Here is a 16779-nt window from a genome sequence, read left to right as displayed (position 1 = left end):
CCCTCCCTGCAGGTGCCAGACGGCACAGGTGAGCCCGCCCTCCCTGCAGGTGCCAGACGGCACAGGTGAGCCCGCCCTCCCTGCAGGTGCAGGACAGCACAGGTGAGCCCACCCTCCCTGCAGGTGCCTAAGAGCACGGGTGAGCCCGCCCTCCCTGCAGGTGGTTCCACCAGCCCAGGGGGGGCGGACAGCTATGGAAGGCAACAGTGCTGGGCTTCCCATACGGTTTCCTCTCTCACAAGTCCCTCCCAGTGTAAAGAAAGAGGACTCACTTCAAAACACTCCCCAGAGCTGGATGCTGGGCCTCTGCCCAGTGAGAGCAGAAGGCACAGGGCAGAGCCATCCTGGAGCTACTGGCCATGTCACGGGGTGGATTTCCTGCCGCAGGCGTCACACGCCGGTGGATCAGGAATCCAAGATGGCACCCATGGACAGCCCTTCTCCGTCAACAGCCCTGCTGCCGGGGGGTCTGTATTTTCACTTTAATAAAATGTAACAACTCATGTCAGGTACCTGTACCTGGGCCTGAGGAAGGGCAAGGCGTGCAGGGTCCCCGGAGACGGGGGAGTGGGTTTTGAGGGAACCAGGCTGCCTGAGCTCCTGAACTTCAGCCCTTGCTATTCTCTATCAGAGTCTTGAAGGTCACAGGCAGCAGAGCGCACATTCAGATGAGTCACATCAATAACCAGTCACACTGCAGGGGATAACTACGAAGACACGTCCCATTGAGTGGAAGCTTGAGAAAACACCACCAGCCTCCACGCTTGAGAGCCCTTTTCCTTGCGTTGTATACATTCTCGGTATAATGGGCTATGGGAGGCGCACAGTCTCTTAACTTCAATACTATAAAAAAGTATTGAAAGATACCATGCAAACAATGTAGTAGGCAAATAAGTTCAGTTGCAAGGTTTTAGCCTTTAATTTTCAGTCTAAAACCTGTAACTTTTGAAATGAGAGCATTTCAAGGTAAGGAAACTGCATTTCAATGCACTGTTGCTCGGTTACTTCTACATCATGAACAAAGATGGCGCCCTGGTGGCACAGTGGTTGAAGAACTCGGCTGCTAAGCGAAAGGTCCGCGGTTCTAACCCACCAGCGGCAACATGGGAGAAAGATGTGGCAGCCTGCTTTCGTGAAGATTACAGCCCTGGAAACCCTACGGGGCAGCTCTACTCTGTCCTATAGGGTTGTTAGGAGTCAGAATCGACTCAACGGCTACAGGTTAATGAACAAAGATAAAGAGACCTTTCACTTGACACGTAGGAATCGCTGCTTTGACTTCTTTTCTTGTATTCTCTCCCTCGTGTGCAGAGAAAGCCTTCAAAATCAAAAGGGGACGGCGTCCTCCTCCTCTATCTGAGATGCCTGCCCAGAGGCCTTTCTCCCCATGGCAGAAGACGCTGGGATGGGACATGCCCTCTCTGCAGTCCCGATGCCCACCATCACTGCATTCACTCAGAATGTGCACTGCCGCGGTGGGAGAGGCGCCATCCCTGACCGCAGTTAACAAACAAAACGAAGGTCTATACGTCTGATGGATACCACACCAGATGGGAACAGCTGGGTGCGTTCTCCCAAATTTCTTGGGAAGCCTAGGGAGGGGAGGGCTTAGAAGACAGGTAGGGTGGCACGGTGCAAAATCATCCGGAGGTTTCTGGAGGCTACTGCATGCCACAGACACTTCCCTCCAGAGAAGCTAAAGCTCAGGTCAAACCAAGGCTCACAAAAGACCCGCCGTGGGGAGAAAGGCCTGTGGGCAGAGAAATAAGCCAGGTTTCAAACAGGAACCCTCAATACGGAAACAAACAAAACCAAGACACCAGGCAGACACTGCAGAAGCAGGTGGGCTGGGGCTGTGCTGCTCCCACCTGGCTAATGCTGGTCACGGTCTCAGAGGGACGCAGGGACGGCCCACCAGCACCAACACAGACGCGCATAAAGTGATCAGCGAGAACGGGTTTGGTATAAAGGGTTAACCCGGTAGGTCTCTAAGCCGACCGCCACCGGTCCCCACTCCCGGGTTTGCTATGATTCCTCCACACGGGCATGACACAAAAGCAGCCCGGCCCTCACCACCCAGTGCTCCACCTCCTGACATGACCACCGTGGGGACCTGGGAGGCGTGTGGCTCCACCACGGCGCGCCCACGAGGGTCTGCAGAGAGGCAGGGAGAGGGGTGTGCGTCACTGGATTCCTGTCTGAACGCCCACCTGCCACACCATAGCCAGCTGTAAACTCCGCCAGACCCAAGACGCCCCCGTCTCTCTGCAAGCCGGTCAGAGCAAGGCAGCTTCCGACCTCACACACAGTCGGGACAGGAATGAGTTTTCATTTTACTTTCAGAGACTGGCGGACAGAGCAGGCTCAGAAGAAAAATGATTTTTGCACGGTATCAACAACGTCCTATCCTGGATGCTGGCAAGAAAAGTTCATAAAGGCCAGCTAATAGGTAAGGACATCATTCCAAAGAATGAGACAGAAGTCTCCCTTCAAAAGCCATTAAACCAGCTGCCGTCACAGTGACACCAACTCAGGGCGACCACTCGTGTGTAAGAGTAGAATTGTGCTCATAGGGTTTTCGGTGGCTGATTTTTCAGAAATAGATCACCAGGTCTTTCTTCCAAGGTGCCTAAATGGACCCGAACCTCCAACCTTTCAGTCAGCAACCAGCCAAGCACGTGAACCCCCTGTACCACCGAGGAACTCCATCTAGAGCTATTATCCTGATCGTTTTACGTACCTCTCACAGGGTTCTATAACCAACCACACGCGCTGCTCACTATTCTGAGCAAGGATGGAAGCCCTACTCAGCAAAGGCCTCAAATGTGAGGCCACATAGCATTTTGACTGAAGACCAATAGGAAGTAAGAAAATCAATTCCTTTTGACACGGGGAGTTTCCGTCTGTGTATCTTTAGCAGAAGCGATAACTGCTTCGAAGCAAAATGAACAGAGGGAAATGTTAGAGGTGAAGGTTCTTCATTAAAATGATCTCAACTTCCTTTTAAAAACTCAGCGGTTTCTATCAGGTTGTCCAAGAACCTGAGTATCTGGGTGGTACAAACGGTTAAGCATAAGACTACTAGCTGAAGGGTCGGTGGTTCAAAGTGACCCAGAAGCACCTCGGAAGATAAGCCTGGCGATCTGCTTGGAAAACATCAGCCACTGAAAACCCTACGGAGCAGTTCTACTCTTAGACACACTGGGGGTCACCGTGAGTCGGAATCGACTTGACGGCAACCCGAAACACAACATCGGGGAATCAAAGTTGCGTGGAGGGAGAGAGAAGCGCGAGTTCATTGTGACGTGTACAGGTGTTCCCTACCTGTCCTGCAGTTGTGGAACTCCAACGCGCTCTCGATGCGGAAGGCTTTCTCGCAAGTCCCACACCGGTATCTGTACTCACTGTCCACCTGGTTTCAAACAGGAAGCGTGGTTAGCAGGCGGGCACCCGCAACCAGATTAGGACGGAGAGCGTGCTCACGCGGAGTACTGCGCTAGCATTTTCTGAAGCGCGTGTATTTTACAGCTCTTTTTCTACTACCTTCCTACTCTATTTAGGATCACAGCAGATTTCTCACTCTTGCCATCCAAAGGCCCTAAAGAGAATCCCATAATCAGGTAAGCCTCCCACTCTCCCGGACTCCTTCCTCTGCCTTTGTCAGTCTTACCAGGCGGGGTGGGCTGGTGTGCAGCCCCTGCGCCCACAAACGCCCCAGGAGACATACAACCCTCTCCAAGTTCGCTCATGTACGCGCTCACTCTCTCTCTCCTTTCTTCTCTTCCCAACACGATAATTTACACTCAACGGTCTGTAACTAGAAAGAGAACCCCGGGGTCATTTCCACCCACCTCATTCCTGCTGTGCTTGTAAGAAACGTGTTGCTTTAGACTCTCCTTGCGGCTGAACAACTTTGCACATTCCTCACATTTAAACAGCTTGTCACCTAAGGAATCAACCAATAGGAAGCTGATTCACTACTTCCAGCATTTACTAAAGAACGGATTCACCACTTTGGAATCACTGAAGTTTGGTTGTTTTTTTTACAAAGTCTACAGAGCCCTCGCTCCCTCTGCATTGGGTGTGACCGACCTCGGGAGAGAACCGCCACCCTGTCTCCCGCAGCCGCAGACCGCTCCCTGGCACCTGCGCAGAAGGGGTACCCTGATGGGAGCCCGGCCGCCCCCGCGTCACCCCGCCCCGGCCTGGCACGGCCGACACTCACCGTGCGAGCGCACGTGTCGGCTTAGGTTGCTGCTGTTCTGGAAGATCTTGCTGCAGATGTTGCACTGGTAGACCCGCTTGTGCTCACCCAGCTGCTTGATGAGCTTCCGCCGGATGCCGTGCCTGCTCGAGAGGATCAAGCTCCTCTTGAGCGAGATGGTGCTATGCGGGTGATGCGGGAACCTGCCGGGTGAGACACACGAGCTGCTCAAAGTCCGGAGAGGGACGAGGTCGCTGGAGAACACAGAAGTCCAAGGCTGCCATCGTCTTCGAGCCAGCCTCCTTCCCAAACTTCCCGATGGAGCCTGAGCCGCCAAGCGAGCAAGGCGGGCAGGGGCTCGGGCATCGCACCAGGGGCAGGGGGTCCAGCAGGAGAGACGCGTGAATGCACACTGGCCTTGGATGAATTTATTCTGTTTAACCGCCACACCTCTTGCGGGTTTTAGCTCCAGCCACCCCGAAGCCTGCAGCTCAATCTGTGCCTCAACTAGAGGATGTTTGTGTTCTGTTTTTCTCACTTGGTTTTGACATTCTACTCTATTTTATATTTTCCCTGACCGGATTTTTTTTTTAATTTCTTCTCCATATGAAATGTGCTTTTGACAATATCGGAAACCCTGGTGGCATCGTGGTTAAGAGCTACGGCTGCTAATCAAAAGGTCGGCAGTTTAAATCCATCAGGCGCTCCTTGGGAACTCTATGGGGCAGTTCTACTCTGTCCTATACTGTCGCTATGAGTCAGAATCAACTCAATGGCAGTGGGTTTGGTTTTTGGGGGGGTCTCTGGACAATAAGCCACCTGAAATCCTCTGAGCAGTAAAACAGTATAAATAGGCAACAGTCCTTGTGACGTGAACTTGGTCTTGGTTTTTGGTATTTCAACCAGTTCACCAATTACGTTGTTGTCAGCTACTGTCACATCAGCCCCGACTCATGGCGACCCCGTGTGTGTCACAGTAGAACTGTGCTCCATACAGTTTTCAATGGCTGATGTTTTGGAAGTAGATTACCAGGCCCTTCTTCTGAGGTGCCTCTGGGTGGACTCAAACCTCCAACCTTTCGATTTGTAGCCGAGCTCAAGTTGTACTTGAGGGCAAAAATTTAACCAAGCATAATAACTAAAAGAGAAAGAAATATTTCCCTTGTTCATAAAAAGAAAAAACAAAAACCCAGAGTGAGGTGCTAAGTTACTGAAGTTCAAATAGGACACTGTTTTCACGGTGGACACACTATGAACTCCTCAGTTCCAGATGTCACTGCTGCTTCCCGGGCCTGAGAGTTCAGAACACAGGAAACACAGCCATTCCCCTCACCAGGCTTTGTCCTCAGGTGGCAACTTCCCTCCCCAACAGGTCAGCTGCCTGCAGCGCCTCCTGGCGACCGAGATGGACCATGTGCCAAGGCGGGACTTACTTTGGAATGGAGCCACTTTCACTGGTAGCGGTGGCCAGCTTCCCCAGCACCAGCTCCATGATGCGCTCATCTGGGGCCGCGCTCACGGGCTCGTCCGGGGGGACCTCGGTGACAATCTCTGCCACGTGCTCTGTGAAAGGTGAATGTGACGGGTTATCATAGGGGCAGGGCACAAGCACACCAAACCAAGACTTGCCCAAGGGAAGCACCGAAACCAAAAACCAAGTCACGGCGACTCAACGTGTGTCAGAGAACCAGAGAACTGTGCTCCACAGGGTTTTCAGGGGCTCATTGTTTGGAAGTAGATCACCAGACCTTTTTTCCGAGGTGCCTCTGGGTGGACTTGAACCTCCAACCTTCCGGTTAGTAGTCAAACACGTAACAGTTTGTGCCACCCAGGGACTCCAAGGGAACCACAGCCAGGCCAAAGTTTTAGAGACTAAAACTGTAAGATTTAAACAAAAGAAAGAAAAAAACAAACAAACGAAAACAAACTAGTAACATTTTAGAAACCACACATTAACTGGTATCTGTGGAAAGGCAAAATTTTATTCTTAACTCGAAACCAGAGTTATAATTTGTGATTTTTTTCTTAGGCAGCAGTCGTAACGTTACTTCAGTCCCTCCGCATACCCATCAGAAACATTCTGGATACACAGTGTAATCTTATAACTCAGTAAATTAGTTCCGAGAGAGATGTAGAAATAGTAACCTTTATATTTAGATATGGCATCTCTTGTATGTTCAAAAAGCAGACAACTACTGTGTGCAAGAGTCAAGTATCAATTAACCACATTATAGGGACCCAGGCCTGAAAGTCGGGACAAACTAAGTATGGGGAAATAACACAATTACGGTAGCCATTGGTTTCCGACACTTCACCTATTAAATGTCTTCCTAACACAAGTAATAATCAGTGAAGTAATCACTTAATAAGCTTCCTGTTGCCTTCCTGCCTTCTGCTAGCTGTTTGCAGAGCAGTAACACTGTTCAGGGCAAGTTAAACCACTCCGCTTTATCAATCCCTAAACGGTGCACATACTGGGAGATGGCGGGGTACCCAGGGCAGAAAAGGGTCAACTGAGATGATGAGAAGGCTTTTCTGAACTTCCTTTTTTAATTCTGAGAGAGAATAAGAATTTCTTCTCATTTTCACAAAGGAATTCTGAGAGACACCAGACTGCAAAGAGAAACACTGCCTGGTGGTCAATAACCAAGCTGTGAAGGGACCAGTGTCCAGACATCACGTCTGGCCCTGCGTGTGGGGCTGGCGAGGACCTGCTGTGTGTCAGGCAGCTCTGATGAGGAAGGCCGAGTGAGGAGAGTCCTGCATGGCTGTGAACCCCCAGAGAGGGGCTCACACTCAACTGAGGACACTGTACAGTCAAGGGAAGAACATTAGCCTAGACCTGGAAACACCCCAAATGTCCATCCACAGGTAGGATATTCACACATGGTGGGACAGTCATACTATGCTGAGATATTCACACAATGCTGGGATAGTCAGACACAGTGGGACAGTCACATGATGGCTGTATATTCACACAGTGGAACACTGTTGTTGCTGTTGTTAGATGCCCCTGAGTTGGCTCCAACTCATAGTGACCCTCTGTACAACAGAACGAAACGTAGCCCAGTCCTGCGCCATCCTCACAATCGTTGCTACGTTTGAGCCCACTGTTGCAGCCACTGTGTCAGTCCATCTCATTGAATGCCTCCTTCTTCTTTGCTGACCCTCTACTTTACCAAGCATGATGTCCTTCTCCAGGAACTGGCCCCTCCCAAAGTAAGTAGGGTGAAATCTCGCCATCCCCCCTTCTAGGGAACATTCTGGCTGCACTTCCTCCAAGATGGATTTGTTCCTTCTTCTGGCGGCCCATGTTATATTCAGTATTCTTCAACATCACAATTCAAATGCATCAATTCAATTCTTCTTTGGTCTTCAGTTTTCATTGTCCAGCTTTCACATGCATACGAGAAGACTGAAAATACCATGGCATGGGTCAGGCGTACCTTAGTCATCAAAGTGACATCTTTGCTCTTTAAGATTTTAAAGAGGTCTTTTGCCACAGGTCTGCCCAATGTAACCCGTCGTTTGATTTCTTGATGGTCGCTTCCGTGGGTGTTGACTGTTGATCCAAGTAAAAGAAAAAACTTGACAACTTCAATTTCTTCACCATTTATCATGACGTTGTTTATGGACCCATTTGTGAGGATTTTTGTTTTCTTCACGTTCAGATGTAATCCGTATTGAAGGCTGTAGCGTCTGATCTTCATCAGTAAGTGCTTCAAGTCATCATTTTCCACAAGCAAGGTTGTGTCATCTGCATATCACAGGTTGTTAACGAGTCTTCCTCCGATCTTGATGCCACGTTCTTCTTCATATAGTCCAGCTTCTCGAAGTATTTGCTCAGCGTACAGACTGAATAAGTAGGATGAAATAATACAACCCTGCTGCACACCTTTTCTGATTTTAAACCACGCGGTATCCTCTTGTTCTGTTCCAGCGACTGCCTCTTGGTCTACGTACAGGTTCCGCATGAGCACAGTGGAATGCTGCTCAGCCACAAATGAGAAGAGCAACTCTGAAGGCGACACGGTGAATCCCTCACGCATGATGCTGCGGGCGAGAAGCCGGCCACAGAACGAGCTCCATTCACATAAAATTCTAGAACAGGCAAAACTAATTCATGATGAAAATACATTTAAAAAGTGGCTGCCTGGGTGTGGTGTGGCTTCGGGGGTGGGCAGACTGGCTAGAAAGGGTCACGCAGGCATGCTTTGGTGAGACAGAACGATCTCTGTCTTGAGTGCTGGTCACACAGGTGTATACGTTTGCCAGAATCCACAACCTGTGCACTGTTAGTGTGCAATTGACTACAGTGAATTATACATTAATAGAGCTGATTTGGAGAAGGAAGGGATCTTCCATGTGACCTCTGGATGCGGAGTTTTCCCAGATTGTTCAAGGTGAGATGACCTCAGGGTCCCCCCAAACCTTTCAGGCCTCGGGGCCCAGGAACGGGCCATTCCTCCAGGCTCTCAGCTCCCGGGGACCGTCCCCCTCACCTGCGGGGTCCTTGTCTTCCACGATGACTAGAGGCTGCTCGGTTCTTGGTGTCTTGGGCTTTCTCCCCCTTCGAGGCTTTTTCTTCTGCTCTTTGGTGGCGCTGACACTCTGGGGACCGGCGGGCAGCTCCCCACGGGGGACCTCTGGTTCCTTCCCGGGAGTTGCTTCGCTCTGGCTGGTGGGGGGAGCTCCTTTGGCTTGTTCCAAGTGAGTCAACAGGTGCTCTGCACAAAGAGAGACGCAACTGTCAGGGGAGAGTTGAGAAACGGAAATAAAGGGAAGCCTGTCGGTATGTCCCCCCACCCTCACCGCTCCTCCTGGGTCTTGGGCTTTGTTTTTTTGCTTTTTTTGGGGGGGTGGTGTGGGGTTTTATTTTCTTTGCTAATAGTGTGCTCTTTACATAGGTAAATAAACTTTATTTCCACTGCTTTAGAAAAGGAAAGCATTTCCACTGCCCAAAATATGACTATTAATTTGAAAAGTAAATTAGGTGAAAAAAGTAGGGTAGGTTCACCACGATGAGTTTTGTAAAAAAATGAAAGTATACATACACATGCATGTGCAAAAAAACAAAAATGCTGCTTAAAAGCAAAAAAGCTTTGCTTTATTTTCAACTGAAGAAAGCCTCAGAGATCTCCCAAGAAAAGATAATCGGAAGAAACACAGGGAACTGGTGGGCAGGGCTGGGGCACACAATTCAGGAATGGACGTTCTCTCCAAACGAAGGCGTCTACAGCTCAGACAACTGGGATCACCAGAGCACCAGCAAGAAAAGGGAGGAAGTGACCCACGAGACAGATGACTACAGCACTTGAATGACAGAAGGCACCTGCATGCAAACTGGCACCCGGGACGGATTCTTCCCACTGTAAATCTCAACTGATTTAACACAGGCCTTAAAGATTAAGTGGTTGTCATTTCCTCATTTGTTCAATATCGAGAGACACCGTGCTGAGTTCGTGCCCTCCAGGAGCTGGGTCTAGGAAGGGAAACAAACTTCAAAAGCAATTACAATACAATGTGACCCATGGTATAAGAGGCATCTGGCAGTTCAGCCACATAGCAGAACATGCTAACAACGACCCCATTTGGCTGAAAACACTTAGAAAGACTGGAGGAAACCCTCCCCCTCTTTTGAAATACACTGCTGAGCTTAAAAGAAAGAAAACAACTGAACTATGGGAAATAAAATGATACTCGTGAAGACAGTGCTTCTTAGCTCAAGTAGATACATGAGACTAAATGGGCAGCTCCTGTCCGGAGGTGAGATGAGAAGGCAGAGAGGGTCAGGAGCTGGCTGAATGGACACAGGAAATCCAGGGTGGAAAGGAGGAGTGTGCTGTCACAGTATAGGGAAAGCAGTTAGGGTCATATAACAATGTATGTATAAATTTTTGTATGAGAGACTAACTTGAACTGTAAACTTTCACTTAAAGCACAATTAAAAAAAAAATAAAAGCACCTTGGGGAAAAAAAAAAAAGAAAACAAGATCCTTTCATGTCAGACATTCAGAAGAAAATTAAAACCAAAGAGTAAAAACATGGGTTGATATCGAGGCACTCAGGGATTGGGGTCTGGGGTTCTCATACACACACAGGTCTGGGAGACATGGCCTTGGCTCTGCACGGGGGTCTATAAGCTGAGCTGCTCATATAAAGCCAGACCTCTGGAAAGACTCCTCTAGGGTCCATTGGCCCAGGAAAGCAATAAGAAAGCTGATCTCTGCTCAGCCATCACAAAGGGAGGGATGCAGGAATCAAATGAGTCCCACAAGAAAGTGAAACACCAAGCCAGAGCCACACGTGGGTGTAGAACACAAATTTATACTACCCAAGACAAAAAAAAAAACCTAATGAAAGTTGGTCTTAGACCTATTAAATCCCTGGGGCGCCTGGCAGAAGTGAAATAAAAGCACTCTATACCAATACTTCCATAATCCAGGGTACATAAAAGAACCATGATGGAGAAGAATCCCTGCTAAAGATTTCACCAAAAAAAAAAAAAAACCAACAATAATAAAAGCAAACCAACAAACACAGAACCGAACAAGAAAACAATTCACCATCACGGTGTCAGCAGACACACAAAACAGGAAGATTGGTATTTCAAGATAATGGAGCAAGCTGGGAATAAAATATGTTTGGAAGTAATATATGGGAAAAATGTTTAAATGAGTAAAGAATTATTAAAAACCATAAGGAAAGACTAAGACATAATGAAAAATAGCAGGCAGATATGGAAAATAACCAAGTAAAACTTCTATAAAATGAAAAATATTGACACTGAACTGAAAAACACAATACATAGATTAAACAGCAGATTAGACACAACTGAAGAGGGAATTAACAAACTAAAAGAGAGAGCTGAAAAGACTATCCAGAATGTAGCATAGAGACAAGGAGCTAGAAAAACACAAGTGGGAGGTAAAGAGACATGGAGTGCAATATGAGAAGGTCTAAAACATGTACAATAGGACCTTCAAAAGGAGAGAACAGAGAATGAAGAAAAAGCAATGGGCAAGATAATGGCAGAAAATGATCCAGAATGGATGAAAGACATTATTCCTCAGATCCAGGATTCGTAAGTCCCAAGGAGAATAAATAAAAATAAAGGCGCAAATGATGACCCTGTAATAAACTACAGAGCTTCAATGACAAAGATTTCAAATGCATCCAAAGGCGATATACAGATCCTAACCCCTGGTACCTGTGAATGTGGCTTTGTTTGGAAATAAGGTCTTGAAGATGTTATCAGTTACTATGAGTTCATACCAGAGTAGGGTGGGTCTGCTGAATGGTGCCCTTAGAAACAGAGAAGAGACACAGAGATGCAGAGAGAGCAAGGACGCCCACGTAAAGATGCATTTACAAGCCAAGGAGTGCCTGTGGATTCCAGAAGCTGAGAGAGACAAGAAAGTATCTTCCCCTAGAGCTTTTGGAGAGCACAAGGCCTTGCTGATATCCTGAATTTGAGCTTCTAGCCTCTAGAATTGTAAGAGAATAAATTGTAAGAGAATAAGTACCTAGTTTGTGGTACTTTATTATGTCAGTCCTAGGAAATTAATACATCTACAAAGGAACAATTGAAATGAGAACAGACTTCTTGATGACAATAATGGAAATTATAAAGCAGTGTAATATTATCTTCAATATGCAGAAAGAAGAGTAAACCAAAATTTCAATACCCAGTAAAAATATTTTTCAATAAAAAACACTAAATTAAGACATTTTTAGACACACATAGAAGAGTTTTCCACTAACAGGCCTGGCCAAGAGGAAAGTCTGAAAGGCAATGGTAAGGGATTTTAGATTACATGTTAGAAATACAAAACAAAAGATGACTAGGAATAAAACCCCTCTATATGGAAATTAGGAAACACTGTTTTAAATAACTCTAAATTCAATATAGGCCTGGTGATCTGCTTCCGAAAGGTCACATCCTTGAAAACCCTACGGAGCAGTTCAACTCTGCACACATGGAGTCGCCATAGGTCAGAATCAACTTGACGGTAACCAACAACAGCAAATTCAAAACAGAAAAAATAATGTAAATTAAAAATATTTAGAACTGCAAAATAGGAGGGGGGTAGACCACATATCAAAGAGAAGTATATATACTCTCTATTTGCTGGATGCAACATTTTTTATTGGCCTATTAAATCAAGTATGTTAATTGTGTTCTTCAAATCTTCTATAGCGTTATGATCTTTTTGTTTGCTTAATTTATGAATGTTAAAATAAACGCCTTAAAATCTCCCATTACGAGGGTTAATTTTTCTATTTCTCCGGTACCTCTGCCAATTTGTGCTTTATATATTTTGAGGCTATTTTGTTAGGTGTATATAAATTTAAAACTAATGTATCAGATTAGTGAATTTCTAACTAACAAGCTTATTGTCATTTCATTTTTCAGTATTATATATTATCTATTAATTATTTAATACAGAAGACAAGGATTTAGCTTTCTTAATACACTGTAACCCCCTCCCAAATACTCGCACTTATCTCCAATCCCCCTCACTATATTTATATCACAATTTGGGGGTAAATCAATAATCAGTGTTTATATGACTATGACAACAGAAATTTATTCACAGCTAGCCATGTATGTGTTATGATTAATTTTTTTATACAAAACTTTTTGTTTTCTCTGAAGTTCATTACTGCCTTTTTTTGTCTACTTTTTTTCTAAGTATATATCACTAATTCATCCCTCTCTTCCAGAAGTGTAACTCTTTTCTCTACAAACACATCAGTTAATCTGCTTCTTTTCTTTTTTAAATTTTTTAAAGCGATTCTTCCTAGTGCCCTTGATCCTGCTCCAGTCAGAAGCAGTTGTCCTGCAGAACTAGGGCACATTTATTGTCCTGGAATCTCCTTCCCCAGCATCCTGGGCACTCCCCTCAACCCTTCCCTGCAATGGACCCCTCTTTTTGGGGTCCTACATGCAGTGGCCTTTTGCCATGTTTTCTGGCTGCCCAGAACTGTAAAACATCCTTCTGATGTTTCTGCTAATTTTTCACTGTCTGAGGCCTACCTCCCCAAGAAAACTTATTCCCCAACCTCTCCTGCCCGGAGTGTAGCCCTGTGACCTCGGCTGTGAGCAGTGTGAGGAAGCAGTGGCCCTGTGGGACACATTTTATGGCAAGTTAGTGGAGGCGCCTGGCTTTCAGAGGCTGCATGAGTTTGGAGTCTGAGCCAGCATCAGTAGGGTGAGCTAAAATATCTTTTGTCTACCCTCACGTTTGAACAATAATGGCTGGGACAGGAATTTTCAGTTGGGGTTGAGAAATATGATAGGATGTCATTCTGATTCACAAAACTTCTGATGTGAACTGTGTTTTTTTGTTTTGCCTTTTTTTTTTTTTTCTATCTGAAGTTTTTTCTTCTCTTTAATCCTAATATTAAATTTCATGATGATGTGGCTCAATGTGGGTCGTTTTCATTGACGGTGCTGGTCACTTGCTGGGCTCTTCCAATCTGGAAATTCGTGTCCTTTAGGACTGAGACATTTTGTTGTTTATTTCCTCCCTTCCATTTTCTCCACTCCATGGAACTACTCTTAGTCATACGCTGAGTCTCCTGGATCAATCTTTAGGCTTCTTATCTCTTCTCTATTAACTGTAGTACTCTCTTTTGTTCATTGTTCTAGAAAATTTCCTCAATGTTACCTAGTAATCATCCATCAAACTTAATTCTGCTTGTTGCTGTTGTTAGGTGCTGTCAAGTCAGTTCCGACTCATGGTGACCCTGTGTACTACAGAATGAAACACTGCCCAGTCCTGCGCCATGCTCACAATCATTTTTATGCTTGAGCCCATTGTTGCAGCCACTGTGTCAATCCATCTCCTTGACAGTCTTCCTCTTTTTTGCTGACCCTCTACTTTACCAAGTATGATGTCCTTCTCCAGGGACTGATCCTTCCTGACAACATGTCCAAAGTATGTAAGACATAGTCTCGTCATCCTTGCGTCTAAGGAGCATTCTGGTTGTACTTCTTCCAAGACAGATTTGTTCGTTCTTTTGGCAGTCCATGGTATATTAAATATTCTTCACCAACACCACAATTCAAAGGCGTCAATTCTTCTTCAGTCTTCCTTATTCATTGTCCAGCTTTCGCGTGCATGTGATGCAATTGAAAATACCATGGCTTGGGTCAGGCGTACCTTAGTCTTAAAGGTGACATCTTTGCTTTTCAACACTTTAAAGAGGTCTTTTGCAGCACATTTGCCCAGTGCAATGCATGTTTTGATTTCTTGACTGTTGCTTCCATAGGTGTGGATTGTGGATCCAAGTAAAATGAAATCTTTGACAACTTCAGTCTTTTCTGTGTTTATCATGGGGTTGCTTATTGGTCCAGTTGTGAGGATTTTTGTTTTATGTTGAGGTATAATCCATACTGAAGGCTGTGGTCTTTGATGTGCATCAGTAAGTGCTTTAAGTCCTCTTCACTTTTCAGCAAGCAAGGTTGTGTCATCTGCATAATGCAGGTTATTAATGCATCTTCCTCCAGTCTGGATGCCTCGCTCTTCTTTCACAGAGTCCAGCTTCTCGGATTATTTGCTCAGCACACAGACTGAATAGGTATGGTGAAAGGATACAACCCTGACACACACCTTTCCCAACTTTAAACCACACAGTATCCCCTTGTTCTGTTCAAACAACTGCTTCTTGATCTATGGACAGGTTCCTCATGAGCACAATTAAGTGTTCTGGATTTCCCATTCTTCGCGATGTTATCCACAATTTGTTATGATCCACACAGTCAAATGCCTTTGCATAGTCGATAAAACACAGGTAAACATCTTTCTGGTATTCTCTGCTTTCAGCCAGGATCCATCTGACATCAACAGTGATATCCCTGGTTGCATGCCCTCTTCTGAATCCGGCCTGAATTTCTGGGAGTTCCCTGTCGATGTACTGCTGCAGCCGCTTTTGAATGGTGTGCAGCAAAATTTTACTTACGTGTGATAGTAACGATATTGTTCGGTAATTTCCGCATTCGGTTGTATCACTTTTCTTGGGAATAGGCATAAATACGGATCTCTTCCAGTCGGTTGCCAGGTAGCTGTCTTCCAAATTTCTTGGCATAGATGAATGAGCACATCCAGTGCTGCATCCGTTTGTTGAAACATCTCAATTGGTATTCGGTCAATCCCTGGAGCCTTGTTTTTCACCAGTGCCTTCAGTGCAGCTTGGACTTCTTCCTTCAGTACCATTGGTTCCTGATCACATGCTACCTCTTGAAATGGTTCAACATCGACCAGTTCTTTTTGGTATACTGATTCCGTGTATTCCTTCCATCTACTTTTGATGCTTCCTGCGTTGTTTAATATTTTTCCCCATAGAATCCTTCACTATTGCAACTCAAGGCTTGAATTTTTTTTTTCAGTTCTTTCAGCTTGAGGAATGCCGAGCGTGTTCTTCCCTTTTGGTTTTCTATCTCCAGGTCTTTGCACATGTCATTGTAATACTTTACTTTGTCTTCACGAGCCACCCTTTGAAATCTTCAGTTCTTTTACTTCATCATTTCTTCCTTTTGTTTTAGCTACTCAACATTCAAGAGCAAGTTTCAGAGTCTCTTCTGACATCCATTTTGGTCTTTTCTTTCTTTCCTTTTTAATGACTGCTTCCTTTCTTCGTGTATGATGTCCTTGATGTCATTCCACAGCTTGTCTGGTCTTCAGTCATTAGTGCTCAATGCGTCAGATTTATTCTTGAGATGGTCTCTAAATTCAGGTGAGATATACTCAAGGTTGTACTTTGGCTCTCGTGGACTTGTTCTAATTTTCTTCAATTTCAGCTTGAAGTTGCATATAAGCAACTGATGTCTGTTCTGCACTCAGCCCCTGGCCTTGTTCTGACTGATGATATTGAGCTTTTCCATCATCTCTTTCCACAGATGTAGTCGATTTGATTCCTGTGTATTCTGTCTGGTGAGGTCCATGTGTATAGTCACCATTTATGTTGGTGAAAAAAGGCATTTGCAACGAAGAAGTCATTGGTCTTGCAAAATTCTATCATGCGATCACCGGCATCATTTCTATCACCAAAGCCATATTTTCCAACTACCAATCCTTCTTCGTTTCCAACTTTCACATTCCAATCACCAGTAATTATCAATGCATCCTGATTGCATGTTCGATCAATTTCAGACTGCAGAAGCTGGTAGAAATCTTCAATTTCTTCATCTTTGGCCCTAGTGGTTGGTGTGTAAATTTGAATAACAGTCGTATTAACTGGACTTCCTTATAGGCGTATGGATATTATCCTATCACTGACAGCACTGTACTTCAGGATAGATCTTGTTCTTTTTGACCGCGAATGCAACACCATGCCTCTTCAAGTTGTCATTCCCGGCATAGTAGACCACATGATTCTCCGATTCAAAATGGCCAATACCAGTCCGTTTCAGCTCACTAATGCCTAGGATATCAATGTTTATGCATTCCATTTCATTTTTGACGTTTCCAATTTTCCTAGATTCTTACTTGGTACATTCCACGTTCTAATTATTAATGGATGTTTGCAGCTGTTTCTTCTCATTTTGAGTCATGCCACATCAGCAAATG

The 16779-nt window shown here is 45.5% G+C and overlaps 1 protein-coding gene across 1 annotated transcript in view; it reads right to left on the bottom strand.

Annotated features, from left to right (window-relative positions):
• PRDM15 (PR/SET domain 15) overlaps positions 1-16779 on the bottom strand; it is a 77056-nt gene that overhangs the window by 42075 nt on the left and 18202 nt on the right. The window contains 5 exon segments of the mRNA XM_023739096.1: positions 3325-3412; positions 3852-3946; positions 4226-4407; positions 5638-5767; positions 8707-8931. Coding sequence (XP_023594864.1) covers positions 3325-3412; positions 3852-3946; positions 4226-4407; positions 5638-5767; positions 8707-8931 — 720 coding nt within the window.

The sequence above is a fragment of the Trichechus manatus genome, unplaced genomic scaffold (assembly GCF_000243295.1).
Source record: "Trichechus manatus latirostris isolate Lorelei unplaced genomic scaffold, TriManLat1.0 scaffold00128, whole genome shotgun sequence".
Lineage (NCBI taxonomy): Eukaryota > Metazoa > Chordata > Mammalia > Sirenia > Trichechidae > Trichechus > Trichechus manatus.
This window is presented reverse-complemented; position numbering and strand designations above follow the sequence as displayed.